At 37.6% G+C, this 17210-nt stretch overlaps 2 protein-coding genes across 2 annotated transcripts in view; one reads left to right on the plus strand and one right to left on the minus strand.

Annotated features, from left to right (window-relative positions):
* igf2r (insulin-like growth factor 2 receptor) overlaps positions 1-6004 on the minus strand; it is a 50930-nt gene extending 44926 nt beyond the window's left edge. The window contains exons 1-2 of the mRNA XM_087852234.1: positions 5766-6004; positions 3843-3982 (exon numbers count right to left, since the gene is read on the minus strand). Of these exons, the coding sequence (XP_087708360.1) occupies positions 3843-3982; positions 5766-5899 (274 nt within the window). The 5' untranslated portion in view covers positions 5900-6004. The remainder of the gene's footprint in view (positions 1-3842; positions 3983-5765) is intronic.
* Positions 6005-8391: 2387 nt separating this feature from the next.
* Positions 8392-13198, plus strand: LOC102776390 (uncharacterized). Its single transcript, XM_006793552.2, has 18 exons — positions 8392-8440; positions 8517-8555; positions 8638-8703; positions 9277-9327; positions 9535-9585; positions 9698-9748; positions 9918-9959; positions 10060-10107; positions 10315-10365; positions 10641-10703; positions 10815-10874; positions 10946-11002; positions 11369-11415; positions 11489-11558; positions 11634-11748; positions 12330-12502; positions 12895-12976; positions 13066-13198. Exons 1-18 carry the CDS (start codon positions 8392-8394, stop codon positions 13196-13198), a joined length of 1248 nt encoding a protein of 415 aa, XP_006793615.2.
* Positions 13199-17210: the final 4012 nt, after the last annotated feature.

Below are 17210 nucleotides of genomic sequence, written 5' to 3' on the forward strand. Positions count from 1 at the left end.
TTTCCACCCCCATGCTTCACAGTAGGTATGGTGTTCTTGGGATGCAACTCAGTATTCTTCTTCCTCCAAACACGACGAGTTGAGTTTATACCAAAAAGTTCTACTTTGGTTTCATCTGACCACATGACATTCTCCCAATCCTCTGCTGTATCATCCATGTGCTCTCTGGCAAACTTCAGACGGGCCTGGACATGCACTGGCTTCAGCAGCGGAACACGTCTGGCACTGCGGGATTTGATTCCCTGCCGTTGTAGTGTGTTACTGATGGTGACCTTTGTTACTTTGGTCCCAGCTCTCTGCAGGTCATTCACCAGGTCCCCCCGTGTGATTCTGGGATCTTTGCTCACCGTTCTCATGATCATTTTGACCCCACGGGATGAGATCTTGCGTGGAGCCCCAGATCGAGGGAGATTATCAGTGGTCTTGTATGTCTTCCATTTTCTGATGATTGCTCCCACAGTTGATTTTTTCACACCAAGCTGCTTGCCTGTTGTAGATTCACTCTTCCCAGTCTGGTGCAGGTCTACAATTCTTTTCCTGGTGTCCTTCGAAAGCTCTTTGGTCTTGGCCATGGCGGAGTTTGGAGTCTGACTGGTTGAGGCTGTGGACAGGTGTCTTTTATACAGATGATGAGGTCAAACAGGTGCCATTCATACAGGTAACGAGTGGGGGACAGAAAAGCTTCTTACAGAAGACGTTACAGGTCTGTGAGAGCCAGGGATTTTCCTTGTTTGAGGTGACCAAATACTTATTTTCCACCCTGATTTACGAATAAATTCTTTACAAATCCTACCATGTGAATTCATGGATTTTTTTTTCACATTCTGTCTCTCACAGTTGAAGTGTACCTCTGGTGCAAATTACTGACCTCTGTCATCATTTTAAGTGGGGGAACTTGCACAATCGGTGGTTGACTAAATACTTTTTTGCCCCACTGTATATTCAAGCGTGTTGGGGGGGTGTCTTCAAAAAATAAAAATAAATCTGAAATTAACTTTCTCCATCAGTGCTCCTGCGACAATAGAGACAACGCCATGCAGAATATGCTGTAGCTGCCTGTTTATGCATTAATTTATTCGCTTCACAGCATGATGAACTATTGTATTTTCAGTTTATGGAAGTTAAATGTCACAGATGAGCAAATGGCACTATGTGAAAGGAGGGTTTCATTCTGGCATTTTAATATGTAAACAGTATTTAACCTTTGGCGTTGCTCTGTTTGATTGCATCTTCTAGTGTCCCTCTTATCTAATTTTTTAAACAGACTCGTATATTCTTACAAAGTGCAGGTTTTGACTGCACTGCAGATGGATCATGAGACATTATTAGCAATAAGTAGACTTTCATAACTACCTTTAACATTCAAGTTTAATTAACATGAAATATTGACATTAAAATTGAAGCAGAATGAAAAAAGTAATAATTATAATAATTTCTCCACTTTCAACTATTTTTTGTTCCTGAACTTTTCTTACATCTTTCATTAGCAGTGAAATGGCACAGTGCTGAGGCTAGAAGTAAAGTGATGGAAACCATTAAATCTTTAGAGGATCGAAGGGAATCAGTGAAGTTTGTGTAAAGATTGTTTAGTGACTAAATGTTTAGGTAGGCCACAGCAAGTTTTCAGACTTTGAAATGAGCCACTGCAGTCTCACATTTGGGAACAGCTGGCATCAACATTACACCGACAATAAATAATAATAAAATCATAAACACATTAACAGGCTACCTATATAGGCAAGCTGTAGTTAGCAAATAATTCGTATGAGGAAAAGTTTTTTAAATAAGTACAAATTCAAATTCTATTTGTCACATACACAGTACGATATGCAGTGAAATGCTTACACAACTGCTCGTGACCTAAAGAAAAAAGAAAAGGCTATGAATAAGATAGGAAATAAATATGAAAATTAAAAAGGGTAAATTTAACTAGGAAAGTACATAAATACAACACTTTCCTCCCCTCTGACTTTTCACAATTTTGACCCTGTAAAGACACGTGTTATATTAGGATTCTGGACCAAAAAAACAAAACAAAGATCAGTTCTACAGAAGACACACTTTTCTCTACAAAACATTTGCCTTTTAGCAGGAGTTCAAGGTTCAAGACAAAGTCCAGTTTCATGCTTCATTCAGACACAAACCACATGAAGAGTGCACATATTACCAAATTGTGCTTAAAATATAATATTTAGCATCCACAGGATGTACACGTTTTCCCCACACTGCCATTAACGATCTGTAAAGCACTCTGCCGTGTGACTGTCATGAGACACAGCTAACAACATGCTTGCAAACAGACCATAATGATTGTAAGATAAAATCCTTTTTACAGTAATAAGATGCTTGAATGTGCGCAGGACACCAACTAATGAGGATTTTCAGTCAGCAGTAACCTATTTGTTTTTCCATACAAGCCTATAGCTAACGCCTAAAACTCAACTCTCAAATTAGCAGGAATTAGATTAACTCATTTCCTTTAACTCTTAGCCAAGCACACACACATACACACACACACACACACACACACGTAATATCACTGGCCACACATTAAACATCTCTCTCAGAACAGCCAAAGTTACTTAACGTAGCGTCTTGCTGTAGTACTACCACGAAAATTGCACTGTATTCACGCTGAAGACAACATACTGAGTTTCTATATTACTAGCACTATACTACTATAATAAGCCATCTGAATGCTGCCATGCCTGGCTGATTTGTGATTCAACACGCTGTCCTACTGACATCAATTCAGTGCTGTTTATATAGAGCCAAATAATAAGATAAGTCATCCCAGGGCACTTTACACTATTGTTGAAAGGATCCCAAATAAAACCAGACCAGTGGTGGGCGGATGTCTGTCTCAGTAGGTTGTAGTGAGAACAGTCTGACTCAAGAAGTAGACTGTTTGTGTTAGCTTTCTACTACATGAAGCATCTTCCACCTTTTTTGCTGTTGAGAGTTTTCAAAATCCTCTGGGCAAAAACCTCAAAAGCCAACAGCCATCAAGCTGTATACCCAACCTAACGGCACTAAAAAGCATCTTTACGGTCTATCCATATAGATAGGGAATAACTTCTGGATCTTCTTAAAGCTTTAAAGCCATGGCTGCTGTGGCTGACAGGTGTCCTGATACAGGCACGTAGGTCTCATCTTCTCTACTTTAAATTAGTTAACCGCATCGCTCCAGCAAATCTATGCTTTTAGGAGCATATCTTAATGTATGGTAGAGGTCATCCATTTTTTTGATGAGCAACATATGCAGGATTATGCATTTCAGGCTTTAAATTGGCATCTCTCGTCCACTTTCAATGGGGATGACATCGTGCATCACCCAAACTGAATTGTGAATTTGTTGTTTTGCTTAGTTGGCAGTGTTTGGCATGAAAAACCTTTCAAGTGCCAGCTAATCAGCTAAAGTCATGAAAATAACCCAAGAGAGTGAGATGACTGCCTGTCCATTCAACAAGAAAATCAAAGAGAAGTTGATCACTGTGGTTAGTCTGCTGTGTATGTAGAACGTTAGTAACACGAAGCCAGGTTGACTTAAGCTAACTACTAATCAACACTTGGTCGACTTGCCCTGTAGAGACTGGTTATTGCTGCTATGATGATTGTGTTTTGTATGGATACTAATACTGGATCTCAGGCTTAAGATGATAGTGACAGGTTTAAAAAAAAACTGAACTGAGCATTTTACCCACTGCACCAGAATCATGATTTGTGCAGAACGGTTATTCTTCAGCATGATGGGACAGCAAGAGGAGGAACAGCTAACAAACAGTGGGCAGGTTGGTGGGCACTATAACCCACATAAAGAACAAGGCAGACAGAAAACTCACCAACAGACTGCTCTTTGTTGGTTGTGAGGTTTCGTAAACACATGGCAGTGTCAGCTCCACAGCTGGTTGGTGGTGAAGAGTCACAGAGCTTAAGTGTATATCTCACTTTATTATCTTGATCTATTGCCTCCCATTTATATCTGCAAGACAAGGAATAGAAGACAATAAGCAAATAGACACCCAGGAAATGAGCTTGTTGGCCCCGACCCCACAAAATTACAGTCTGGGACAACAAATGACTATCATTTCCACTGCTACTATAAAGATAAGTCATTGTTTTGGGCTGTAAAATTTTTTGAAAATTGTTGAAAGGATTTTTACCTCTATCAACAGTCAAAAATAGTTACTACAATGAACAAATGGGAAATGAATCTTTAAAAATTTATACTGTCACTCGTGTTCTTTTACTTATTTCTCCTATAAAATAAATCACACTCATCTGTATAGCAAAAACACACTGACATATAAATGACAGTTTAAAATATCTAGTGGTTCACAGAAGTACAGCGTTTATGTAAAAATTACGATTCGTGCTTTGCAAATATACATTTTTTGGCTTTTTCCATCACGCAACCTTTAAATAAATTTGAAGCTTGGACTTCTGATTTGACAAAACAAGAAATACAAATGTGCCTTCGAGTTTTAAATTATCTTCTTCTAAATTTACCACTTCAATCCTTGACAGAAAATAATTGATGCCTTTCTCTAAATACCTAAAACTTCAATTTAAGGCATTCTTTTCTTTAACAAACAAATGTAACAATAACAATAAACAAAATGGACTAATCTGAGTTAAGTGAGATTAAACCAACTGGGATTAAAAACAGATAAGAAAGGAGGAGGTCATAAAATAATTTTTAAAAACCCCCACATTTCAGTGAGTGTGGAAAACACATGTGCAAGTCTTACACACACAGACCCAAGGTTTCACTTCTCATTTTTAACTAATATTGAAGTAATCTTTTTATGACACAGAAGTGAGGACAATATTTAATGGTTGTATACTAAAAATTCCAACAGTTCAGAAATGTTCTTGTCGTTTTCACTTTTATTAAAATAAGAATTAATCATTAGCATCATTATTTTCCCCCTGTTAGGTACAACGTGATATGGTATTGTGTGATATTATATGTTTTTCTAATAAAACAGGTGTTGTAAAACCTAAAAAATACAAAAATACACCGTGTTCTCTGAACGTAAGGAGTAATCCCACATTTATCAATACGGATATTGACCTAAACCAGACTGTAAAGGAACAGACGAAATTAAGGGAGAAGTTAACTGTAAGCCATGTGTGTTTCTAACCAACGTCCTCAGAAGCTACCAAATCGAGGAAGTAATATTAACCCAGGCTGAACCTAAGCGTTCAGTCACCGGGTTATCATTTGCGCTTTATTGCTGAGTCAATATTTGAACAGCAGCTACTGAGACAGCGCTCCACTAAAGAAGGACAACGCTGACTTTATTTTAACTCCCATATTTATGTTGTTATTCTCTTCCGGTGCGTTTATTTATATAAATACGCCGCTGCTCTGTGAGAAAAACGCAACGTTGCTAAGGTTTAACATTCCCCAATTAAGCACGACAATTTTGTGCACGTTTCGGCATTTATAGCTAAGCTTCACTTTTTTCCTCGATGAACAAGAAAAACTAACTAGCATCGACGTTATGTAAGTTTCAGGGGTAGTCTGATTCAGCTGTACTGGTTTGCTAGCCGATTCAAACTTATTTAGGCTGTTTGCTAAATAAGAAAAAAAAACCTACCTATGACTGGAAGTAAGTATTAGTAGACATATTTCTCTATTCAGTTTATTTAGACGATGTGTGTACACGAGAATACAACGGCTGCACCTTTAACGCTGTTAATCTGTCAGCAGCTGCAGTGTTTGTACCCCCCGAAGGTGTGTATGTGTGTGTTGTTACCTGCAGAGGTCCTGGTACCACGGGCTGTTGTTCTCCGTCGTTCCGGACCGAACCAACAAACAGCCTAGAAAGGCCGCGAACCACAAAGCCAGCTTCAGAGGCTCGAAGCGAGAACATTTATACCCAAACATCATGGTTACTGTACCGGGTAACGTCTGTGGAGCCTAACTAAGACGACATGATACAGCAGAGTGTCTCTGCTCCTCACCAAATCAGTAGGAAGTGACTTCATCACATGACAGGACATCACATGACTCTCATGATGGTGACTGAAGGGGCGTTCGCGGTCTGTGAGAAATATCTGACATCTGAAAACGCGTGAAAAAGTTAAAGTGTAAAAGTGTCAAGTGTGATGTAAGCCAGGGGTAATAAAACATTTTTGGCTACTTCTTCACAACAGGTGGCCACAGAAGAACATGCAAGCCAATACACAAGAGAACCATTAGGAAAGGTTACAAATAAAAACAAACAAACAAAACAAATCAAACAAACCAACAAACAATAGAAACAAAAGCAATGTGTCAAACAGAAAAGGACAAACAAAATAACGAGAAAATGATCATTCGTGAGGACATATAGCAAGAAAGTAATTGTAAATTTACATTTATGAATGTGGAAACTAGCAACAAGTAGCATTAAAAGTAACAGCAGTCATGTTAACTCTTCTTTCATTTTCATGATTTTTTGTGTTAAAGCGTAAGACATTATATGGATTTTTAAAAATTGTTATTTTTTAAAATGTTGAAATATTTTTATTGATGTCCAACAAATTCTAAAAATTACTTGTCTTACTGATGTTGTTTTATTGATATATATTTTAATCCCACATGCAATAAACGACTATAAACTAAAAATCACACATCTTTTTTTAACCATTTGTTATTATTGTAACTGTTTTGCGCTGTGCTGAACCAGATTCTTTTCCAAGTCATCACTTCAAACTTCACAAACTCTAAACCATAGTTAATTGCTAATATTTGCATTTGTCTTTGATGACTTGAGACGACTGTTGGGCTTTAGTTCTATGTAAACAAACTGTAATTGGGCTTTTTCAGTTAATCAAGAAAATACACAACAGAACAAATTTACAACACAGTGCTACTCACTAACAAAAAACCCATGTCACACAATCAAGACTTGAGCTATTGTACCTATCAAACTTATGTACCTATCAAACCTACTTATGTTAGGCACCCCAATGCATCACTATTGATTAAAAAATGAATTAACAACAAGAAAAGATTTTATCACTCTTGTGATTCTCCAAGTGACAGAATAAACAAGTTGAATTTTTCTAGTTACAAATACGTCACTGTATGTCCGACGTTACATGAATGCGACATTTCTCATGACACATATCCAAGAGGTTGACTCGAAGTATTTAGCCCTGAAGTTTGTCTTACAGGTCAATCCTGTTCTGAAGTCGCTTCATTGACTTCTAACCTTCCACCCGTGAAACATTGATAACATTTATTAGAGGATTCTACTGTGAGACATCCTTCAGTCTGATAGCGAACATAGCTGTGACTAAACTGCAGTTCAGGACGAAAATACATTAAATACAATTAAATAAGCTTCTCCAGGTTTTCATTTTGCGCCATCTTGTGGTCATGCTCGAGCAACGAAACTGGGAAAGGTGTCAGACTTACTTGTTTACAAAGTAATAAACTTTCAGTTTATTACATTTAATCTGTTATTTGTTAGTTTAGTATACCAGGCTGTGGGCACTGCCTCTGTCAGTAATAAGGCTATAAAATTAGCAATAATTCAGGCCTGTGATTTGGATGAAATAAACAATGAAGATATAATGAAATCCAAAAATATTCACCTTTGCAAAGATATCCAAATTACATTTGTTTGCAAGCTGGTTCAGGTCCCTGTGTTTGACAACCTTGGTTCAGAGCCAGCTAAGCAATCTGAGGTATTTACTGCTGTTATTGTTACAGCAACCCAACCTAGGCACATCTTTGCATTATGGGAGAAAGTGGAGAGACGCCACACAAACATGAAATACTTTAGCCAGTGTATTCAAACCCAGGACCTTCTTGCTGTGAGCCAACAGTGCTAACCACACCACCACTGCTGCACAGCAGTCATTTATTTAAAAATACTTTCTCTTCCAGTATTCATTTAAAAAAAATTCATTTAAGCAGTCATAGATCTCCAGAATATATATCAAGAAGAGTTGAAGAGCTACGAGGGTCCTTTAAAAGTAGTTCTTGTTTATTTGGATTTTATTGGACCAGGAGCCACAGGTGGACAAAAAGGTGAACACATGTATTTTGCAACCACATTAGAGTCCCATGACCTCCACAAAGCAAGGGCATTAAAGAACAAATACATGATATGGCACATTTAAAAAAGACATGATATCCAGCTCAAATGCATAATAAATGACATTTTGCTGTCTCTCCCATAATCTCAATTCAAGATTGTTTGAGTGTTATATCGCCTCCTTGTGAAATGTCTCTTCCTACACTGCCAACCAAAAATAATGTAGCACCATCTAGTGGTTTCACTTTAGTTTGGAACGTTGTAATCAGTGGAAGTGATGACACCTGTGGAGATAGTAACATGTCTATATCAGAGAGAGAACACCTGTTACAGCTTTTCTCTTTGCCAAAAGATGCCCTGCTGCATTATGTGGCTGCTGGCTGCTTTCTGCATGTCAACAGGTACAGCCTAAAAACATACGTACTACAAAGTATGGATTTCTAGCTTAATAGTGATAATATTTTTGTGTGTATGTAGTTGGCAGTGTTCCCATCAGTCCCACCGGTCCTTTCGCAGGTTGGTGCTGATTAAATTCATTTGCATCTTTGATTTGTATATGCTGCAATATAACAAATCTGAGGATTCTACATTTTTGTAGGCAATGTTTCTTTAACTGCCACTACCACGGGTGGGTATGAGAGCACCACTGCAGCGACTCCAAGAGGTAAGCTCTAGAGTTTTGTTTTTTTGTGTTTCTAATTCATAATCAATAACATTTCCAAATGTAGTTAAGATATTGAAAGTTTCACTTTCAATTAGTGCTTTTTTTAAATTTAAATTTAAATTTTTTGTTTTGTTTTTGTTTTGTTTTAAAAGGTGCTCACAATGAAACATACTCTGCATCAGATTGGTCTACATTACATGCATGTAGATTTCAGGGTGGATGCAGTATGAGATGTGCAGAAGTTCCCCTTACTTTGAGTTCTAAAGTGACATGATAGATTTTTGATGTGTCTGTTTAGATTATGATTTTTTTTTTTTTTTTAAATTACGCCCACAATGCCACCAGCTTTGCTCCAGACTGGTGACCAGTTTATGCACTTGCACTGTTTTGGGATTTGCTAGAATACAATGATGACTTAAAGAATTTCTAACACTTGATACAATAGAAGTCTGTACAGACAGAATATGTTTTGCTTCATGGATCCCTGGTATTTGTTTCAGATGGTGCAAGTTCTTTACACCCATAAAATAAGAAGTGGAAACATGAATGATATTGGATGTATTTTTATTTCAGATTATGCCTTTTCTCTAAATCCCACCATGAATACCACCAGCTCTGCTCCAGGTTGGTGCTCACTGAATCACTGAATATTTTTCATTTACTAGATCATGAATCCAGTCCACTTAACTGTCTCCAGGGTGCTTGTTGTGCATCTGATATTATGATTTAGCGTGGACCACTGCATACAATGGGTGTCCAATAACCCAGAATATTTGATTCTGGTATCGTTACGATCATTTATATGAAATGTGTACTGGATTTTCATTTCAGTGGGTGCAACTCCTTTAAATGATGCTCTGAATGCCAGCAGTCTTGCTGAAGGTTGGTTCTGAATAATTTTAGAGTTAGGTCTTTGGAAAGCCATTAGTGTCCAATATATTTTGTACATGCTTAAAAGTGGAAATGGTCAATACTGGATATCTTTGTCTTTCAGATTATCATATTTTTTTAGAAAACACTCTGAACACTACGAGCTCTGTTCCAGGTTGGCATCTGGTTAATTCACTAGCACCCTTATACATTTGTTACTTTCTCTAATTAAGAAAATTGTTTTGGGAATTGTACCATTTCTATGGTTGTGTATAACCAAAGAACAGATTTAGTATTTTGTTATATGCGCTTTATAAACACTGCTTCCATTTCAGTTGGCACAGCTCCTGTAAATGATGCCCTGAATGCCAGCAGGCTTGCTGAAGGTTTGTGCTAATGTGTTTCTGTGGGTTATGTCATTGGAAAGTCATCAGTGTTAATATAACTCTGCCTGTTCAAAAAGCGAAACGTGGATGTTTGTTTCAGACGATGTATATTTAAATGACACCTTCAATACCACCAGCTCTGCTCCAGGTTGGTGGTCACTGAGTGACTCCGATTATTTTCCATTAGTAGAATATGAATTCTTATTCTTAACTCCCTTGTAAATCCCAGGATGGTTGGAGTGTGAAATTCTTTGATGATTATTATTATTATTATTATATATTTTTGTATTGTTACGGTCATTTATATGGAATCTGTACTGCACAATGTAAACCCTGGATGTGCTTTATATTTCAGGTGGTGCAACTCCTTTAAATTATGCTCTGAATACCACCAGTCTTGCTGAAGGTTGGTGCAAATAATTGTTTTGTCATTGGAAGGCCATTACAGTGTTAGTATACTGTGTACATGCTTAAAAATTGGAAAGATGGTCAATATTGGATGTTTGTTTCAGATTATCCCTTAAATTTGAATGACACCCACAATAATACAGACTCTGCTACAGTTTTGTGTTGGCTTGACTCACTTGCACTAGTCTACTGTTCTATGATTAGACATTGACTGACAGCTCCTGCAGATTAATTGTATCTTTCTTGATTAAAAACATTGTGCATACTTGTAGTTTCTGTTTTTAGTTGGTCCAAGATTTTTAACTGATGCCCTGAATGCCACCAGTCCTGCTGCAAGTTGGTCATTATTTTTGTGGGTTACATCTTCACAATTAGTTTTTAGTATTACTATTTTGTACATGCTTAAAAGTGGAAACATGATGGACGTTGAATGTGTTTCTGTTTCAGATTACGCCACATCTTTCAATGACACCCACATTACTTCAAATACAACTGGTAGTGCTTCAGGTTTGTTTTCACAGGACTTCAGACTGTCAGGTTTTATGTTTGAGGTGTTATAAATATGTGGCTGTCTGCAGGTGCTGCAGCTCCAGAACCTGAATCTTCAAAGAATGAGAGTGCAGAAACTTTGAAAGGTAAAACTTGAGCATAGCATGAGATTAGACTGGCCACAATCCTGGCAGATTAGCTAGTGTTAGCCCTTCTACACATCCTATTATAGACACAGTATTTAAGATGCTTTAGCCAGCCCAGATGAGATAGTCAGATGCCATCAAGGACTATTTCAGTTAATCAGTGTCCAATCAGCTGGCTCTGTTCTGGGATCTTTCTTATCTCGCTGCCTCTTGCCTTGCACATATGGCCATGGAACAGCCAATCACAAAACTGAGCCTTACTGCAGATGGAAAAATCAGCCTCTTGATTAGTGGGCCACACTAAACCACTCAATTTTTATGTCCAATGACTACTTTTTCTGATTTTTAAATCCTGCACTTTGTCAGAGTTTGATCAAGACATGCCAGTCCAGGAGGGAGACATTCTAATTCCGGTAAGATGGAGGGGTTTTATATTTATTTATATTTTGTGTGGCACTGCTGATTGCTGTATGTTTAAACTTGCAGGAGAACAGAAATGCTGTACAGACTCTGTGGCCGGATGCCACCACCCCTTACATCATCACTGATGCACTGGGTAGGTTGATGTCCCTCAAATAGGACCAGATATTTGATTACTGAATGATAACTGATTTGGTTTTGACTCCAACAGTTTCCCGAGAGGCAGAAATTAAAGCTGCCTTTAAGATGATATCGGATGTCACATGTATTCGTTTTAAGAAACGAGACACCGAGTCGAGCTATTTGAAGTTTGTGACTGGCAATGGGTAAGAAGTCAACCATCTCTGGGTAGGTTCATTATTTTGTTAAAGATGAGGCAGTACAGGAAATTGCCATAACAAATTGTTTCCAAGGAAACAAAGCAACAGTAAGGAAAATCAGAAACTTCCAGCATTTGCAGGCCTGCCCTTTGCCGCACCTGTTTTGTTTTTGTTTTTTATTACAGGTCTATCTCTAAAGACTTCAATCATTCAATCCAATTTTATACTGTGGTGGTGTCACTAGAGACTTGAACACTGGATACTAGAAAGGGATGGGGAAGAAAAGCTTTAATGAAAGATTAATAGATGGGGAAACAACATGCTTGGCAGCAAAAGGAAAAGCCCATAAAGTAGGCATGGTCATACAAGACCATGGGGGAGGGATAAATCTCCCCCACTCATTAAAGCCTGCCCAACAATTATTTAATCTTATTACTTATTACTAGTTTGTGACACAAATTAAGGCCTGTTCCATTCAATTTGGTACATTTTGGCTTCAGTCTCCATTATCCATATATTCAGACATTAAGGGAGAATCTCAGGTCAGAACTGAGTGGTTGAACTCTAACATTTTATTTTGTGCCTAGCTGTGCCTCATTCGTTGGTTGTCAAGGAGGAGCCCAGCAGCTCTTCTTTTCTTCAGAGTGCACCGTGGGGAACCTTTGCCATGAACTGCTCCATGCTCTGGGACTGTATCATGAACACACTCGTGAAGACCGGGATAAATATGTCACAGTGAACTGGCAGAATATTGTGGCAGGTACACAAGCTCATTTGCTTTTTGCATTAGTTGTAATGCAGTTAAAAACAAGTTGTATCCAGATTGTTCACACAGCCCAGTTCCTTTGGCTGCAATTTAAATCTTTGGTCAGTAAAAGTGAGACCTCTTGGTTTGTATAATGGAAAATATGCTCCCGGTGGTGTTGATGGAATGTAAAGTACAAGTTTGTGCACATGAATATTAAGATCCTCTCCTGCCAGCTCAGTCTCTCCTTGTCAAAGCCTTCATCTTCTTGAAACGAGAACTGTTTCTTGTAATGCACATAAAAGAAAAAGAAGGGAACATTAACTTCAGTATGAAGAAATTACTTTGGCTATTATTGTGATACAGTAGATGCATCATGTTCAACTATGCCATCTTTTTCCTTAAAGGTAAAGAAAATAACTTCAAGGTGAAGCCTGGAAACACTCAAAACCTACCATATGATCTCACGTCCATAATGCACTACGGGCGGTAAGTTGACGATGTCCTCATTTTATTTTCTAATTTTAAAGTACTTGAAACAGACTCCAGATAAGTTTACCCTCCCCCTGGTCTTGCAGGGATTTCTTCAGTACAAATGGAAATCCAACTGTGTTGCCTAAGCAGAGTGGTGTGAAGATAGGTCAGAGGAAACATCTGAGCCAGCTGGACATAGAAAGATTGAATAAACTCTACCGCTGTGGTAAAATTTGAAACTAAATAATTGCATGTTTCATTTTATAACAGTTGCATGTTCAATTGACAGTAAATGTGGCACAAACTACAGACAAAAGCAACTCTGAAATTTCTTTCAGGTCTTATCTTCAAATTACTTTTATTGTCATGTCACATTACTTCTACACTGGTACAGCACATGTGAGATCCTTGTGTGCAAGCTCCACAAGTAACAGTGGTATGCAAAAATGCCGGAAACATAAACAAGACAAATATAAGCGCAGGAATGTGAGAATTATAAGAGTAAAATATATGTACAATTTTAAGGATATATGCACATTACTAATATGTATGCCACATACATACATGTAAAATCTACAAAGGTCAGCAGTTGAATTGTGCAAAAGAAATGGCATATGTACAATATGGAGTGCATAGTGTTGAAGTTCCATTAGGAAGAGTAAGGTGTCACTGATCAGCAGCCTGATGGAAAAGCTGTCCCTCAGTCTGCTGGTGTGGGACCGGATACTGCAGTACCTCCTGCCTGACAGGAGTAGTTTGTCTTAACACTGCTGTTATTGTTACCATAACCTAACCCAGGCAAATCTTTGCATCATGGGAGGAAGTGGAGAGACGCCACACAGAGATGAAATACTTCAGCTAGTGTATTCAACCCAACACCTTCTTGCTGTGAGCCGACAGTGTTAATCACTACATCACTATGCTGCACAGCAGTCACTTATTTTAAAATACTTTCTTTTCCAGTAATCATTCAAACGTTCATTTAAGCAGTCATATCTCCAGAATGCATATGAAGAGTTTGAAAGCTATGAGGGTCCTTTAAAGGTAGTTCTTGTTTATTTGGATTTTATTGGACAGATTCACAGGTGACTGGGGGAGAGAAAGTTACACATCTTTTCCAAGCACATTAGATTCCCATGACTTCCACATAGGAAGGGCATTAGAGAACAAATACATGACATAACATGTTTTCATTAAAAAAATACATGATATTTTAACAAAAATAATTCTATACCCAGCGTATTATTTTATAGATTGGTTCAGTGGGGGTAAAGAAAGAAAAAGAAATCTCAGGAATTTCCCCTTCAGCTCAAATGCATAAATTACATTTTGCTGTCTCTCCCATAATCTCAGTTCAAGATTGAGTGTCATGTCGTCTGCCTGTAAAATGTCTCTTCTATCACAGCCAACCAGGAATAATGTAGCGTCATCTTATAGTTTAATTGTAATTTGCAACGCTGTAATCAGTGGAAGTGATGACACCTGTGGAGATAGTAACATGTATATATCAGAGAGACGACAGCTTTTTTTTCTTTGCCAAAAGATGCCTTGCTGCCTTCTGCATCTGCTGGCTGCCTTCTGCATGTCAACAGGTACAGCATAAAAACATACGTACTACAAAGTGTGGATTTTTAGCTGAATATTAATAATTAGTGATGGCCAAATGAAGCTTTCTGAAGCTTGTATTGAAAAACAGTTCATTACTTGAAGCTTTTCAACAGTCCTCTCTGGTGACATCTGGTGGCCAAAAATATGAGGAGCAGCTTGAATCCACAAAATAAAACCAACTGCTTCATTAAGATTGCTCACAGAGTGGAATTCTGTCTGATATTGGGCTGCCGTTGTGTTGCTTTGAACGTGTATTTGTTGGTGATTTAAAAAAAAAAAGTGGTTTATTTGTTTAAGTAATTTTGACCAGTAAACTCTCCTTGTTTAAACATGCACTATTGTGTGGTCTTTCTTTGCTTGTGACTTCTTGATGTTGATAAATACAATAATTGAAAAATACCACATTATATATAAAATACATATGATAATGTACAACACATTATGGAGTATGCGTCTGCTGTGAGGTCCTGCCTCCATGCACTTATGCAATTAACCGCTAGACGGGTATATTTATAAATATTATATAAGGGAAATTTTCCCAGAAATATTTTTCATCTGGGGGTAGAATTGATTGTGAAATGGAAAAGGAAAATGCTTATGAACTTAAATTAAAAACATGATGCATTTAAAGTAGCCCTTTTTCATTTTTATTTAAGAGAATTTGTTCTAGTGTGCGATAGCCGAACCTGCTGATTTAAATTTAGCCATTTAAATCAGCTGTAATGGATCAAGAACGCATCTAAAATCTGCAGAACACCAGCCCTCGAGGCCTGGGTTTGGACACCACTGCTCTAGCGGTTGTTTTTTATTTATAATCAGTAACATTTAAAGTGTATTTATGTTTAAAGTTTAACTTTCAGTTGGTGTCCTTAATTTTATTTTTTTCTTTCTAAAGACAATCACCAGGTTGGATTTTGGTGCAGACTACATGCATGTAGATTTCAGAGTGGATGCAGTATGAAATGTGCAGCAATTCCCCTTATTTTAAGAGTTCTAATATGACATGAAAGATTTTTGGATGTGTCTCTTTTAGATTATGCTTTTATTTGTTTTTCTTTTGTTTAAAATTACACCCACAATGCCACCAGCTCTGCTCCAGACCGGTGATCAGTTAATGCACTTGCACTATTTTTAGATTTGCTAGAACACAATGATGACTTAAAGAATTTCTAACACTTCTACTGTGATACAATAGAAGTCTGTACAGACAGAATATTTTTTTGTACCCTGAATACCACCAGCTCAGCTGCAGTTTGGTGTTCATTGAGTGACTTGGATTACTTTACATTAGTAGAATTAGTAGAATTCCTTGAATTTTCTTTACTCCTTTGTAAATCCCAGGATGGTTGGTATTGCAGCACCTCTAAAACAAACGGCCGGAGCAGGCTAAATATCGGGATACTGACGCGCAGCAATAAACACAAAATGCACTTCCGAGCCATTTGTTCTGTTTATTCAACCATTACTGTCTTTTTCCTTAAAGGGAAAGAAAATAACTTCAAGGTGAAGCATGGAAACACTAAAAACCTAAAATAAGATCCCAGCTCTATAATGCACTACCAGCTGTAAGTTGAAGTCATTCTTTTTTTAAACTTAAAACTTAAAAAAAAAATTAAGTACTTGAAACAGACTCCAGACCCCCACCCCATCTCTGTCTTGCAGGTCTCGCTTCAGTACAAATGGAAATCCAACTGTGTTGCCTAAGCAGAGTGGTGTGGAGATAGATCAGAGGACACATCTACCGCTGTGGCAAATTTTGAAACTAAATAAACTGCATGTTTCATTTTAGAATTTTATTACATGTACAATTGACAGTAAATGTGGCACAAACTACAGACAAAAGCAACCCTGAAATTTCTTCTTCCACATAAGATGACATCTACTGGTTAACCTGCATTCTGCTGAAATTAAAATTGAATTTAAAAAATCTATTCTAAGATGGGTGTGTCTTTTTTATTTATTTGTATGCACAGTTACCCTATTTGTGATATTCACAAGTGTTGTATTCTGTGGAGAAACTACGCCACGTACTGGACACTGGCGGAATAAAAATTGGCAGAGAAGCGACACAATATTCACGTGTATCTGTGTGTTGCAATAACTTTTGTTGCCACCATGGTCGTCTTCTTATGAACAACAGAAACACTACAGTAGCATCATGCCACATGCTAGAATTAAAAGATGAAATTTGTAAAAGCAGAAGGGGCAAACAAAAAAGTTTAGAGAGATTCAGGCTCAATATTGACATTTGAAAAGCTGTATATGATGATCAGTCATGACTCGACATCGAGTGATGGAGGTATTGTGGGGAAGTTTGTCCAGTCTGAAAAGGAGACTGTGTAATATGAACATAGACATCCAGTGCTGTATTCTAAATGTCTTTCATATATCCACAACGATCAATAGCAGGCTGAGAGTCTAGTTCGGTCTGAAGGAGGAGCTAAGAGAACAGGAAGCCTGTCGGTATTGAGCTGTGGGTGACGTGATCAGAGAAGAAAGACTTTTGCATCCTACCTTTCATTTATCTGTCAGGAAACAACGGCTTTTAAAATCAACTCAGTTTAAAGGTAAGCTCAGTCTCTTTAATTTTTTGTAAATTTGACATTTATATTCCATTTTCATCCATTAGTGAATTTTCTTT

The sequence above is a fragment of the Neolamprologus brichardi genome, chromosome 15 (assembly GCF_056152115.1).
Source record: "Neolamprologus brichardi isolate AB-2024 chromosome 15, ASM5615211v1, whole genome shotgun sequence".
Classification (NCBI taxonomy): Eukaryota; Metazoa; Chordata; class Actinopteri; order Cichliformes; family Cichlidae; genus Neolamprologus; species Neolamprologus brichardi.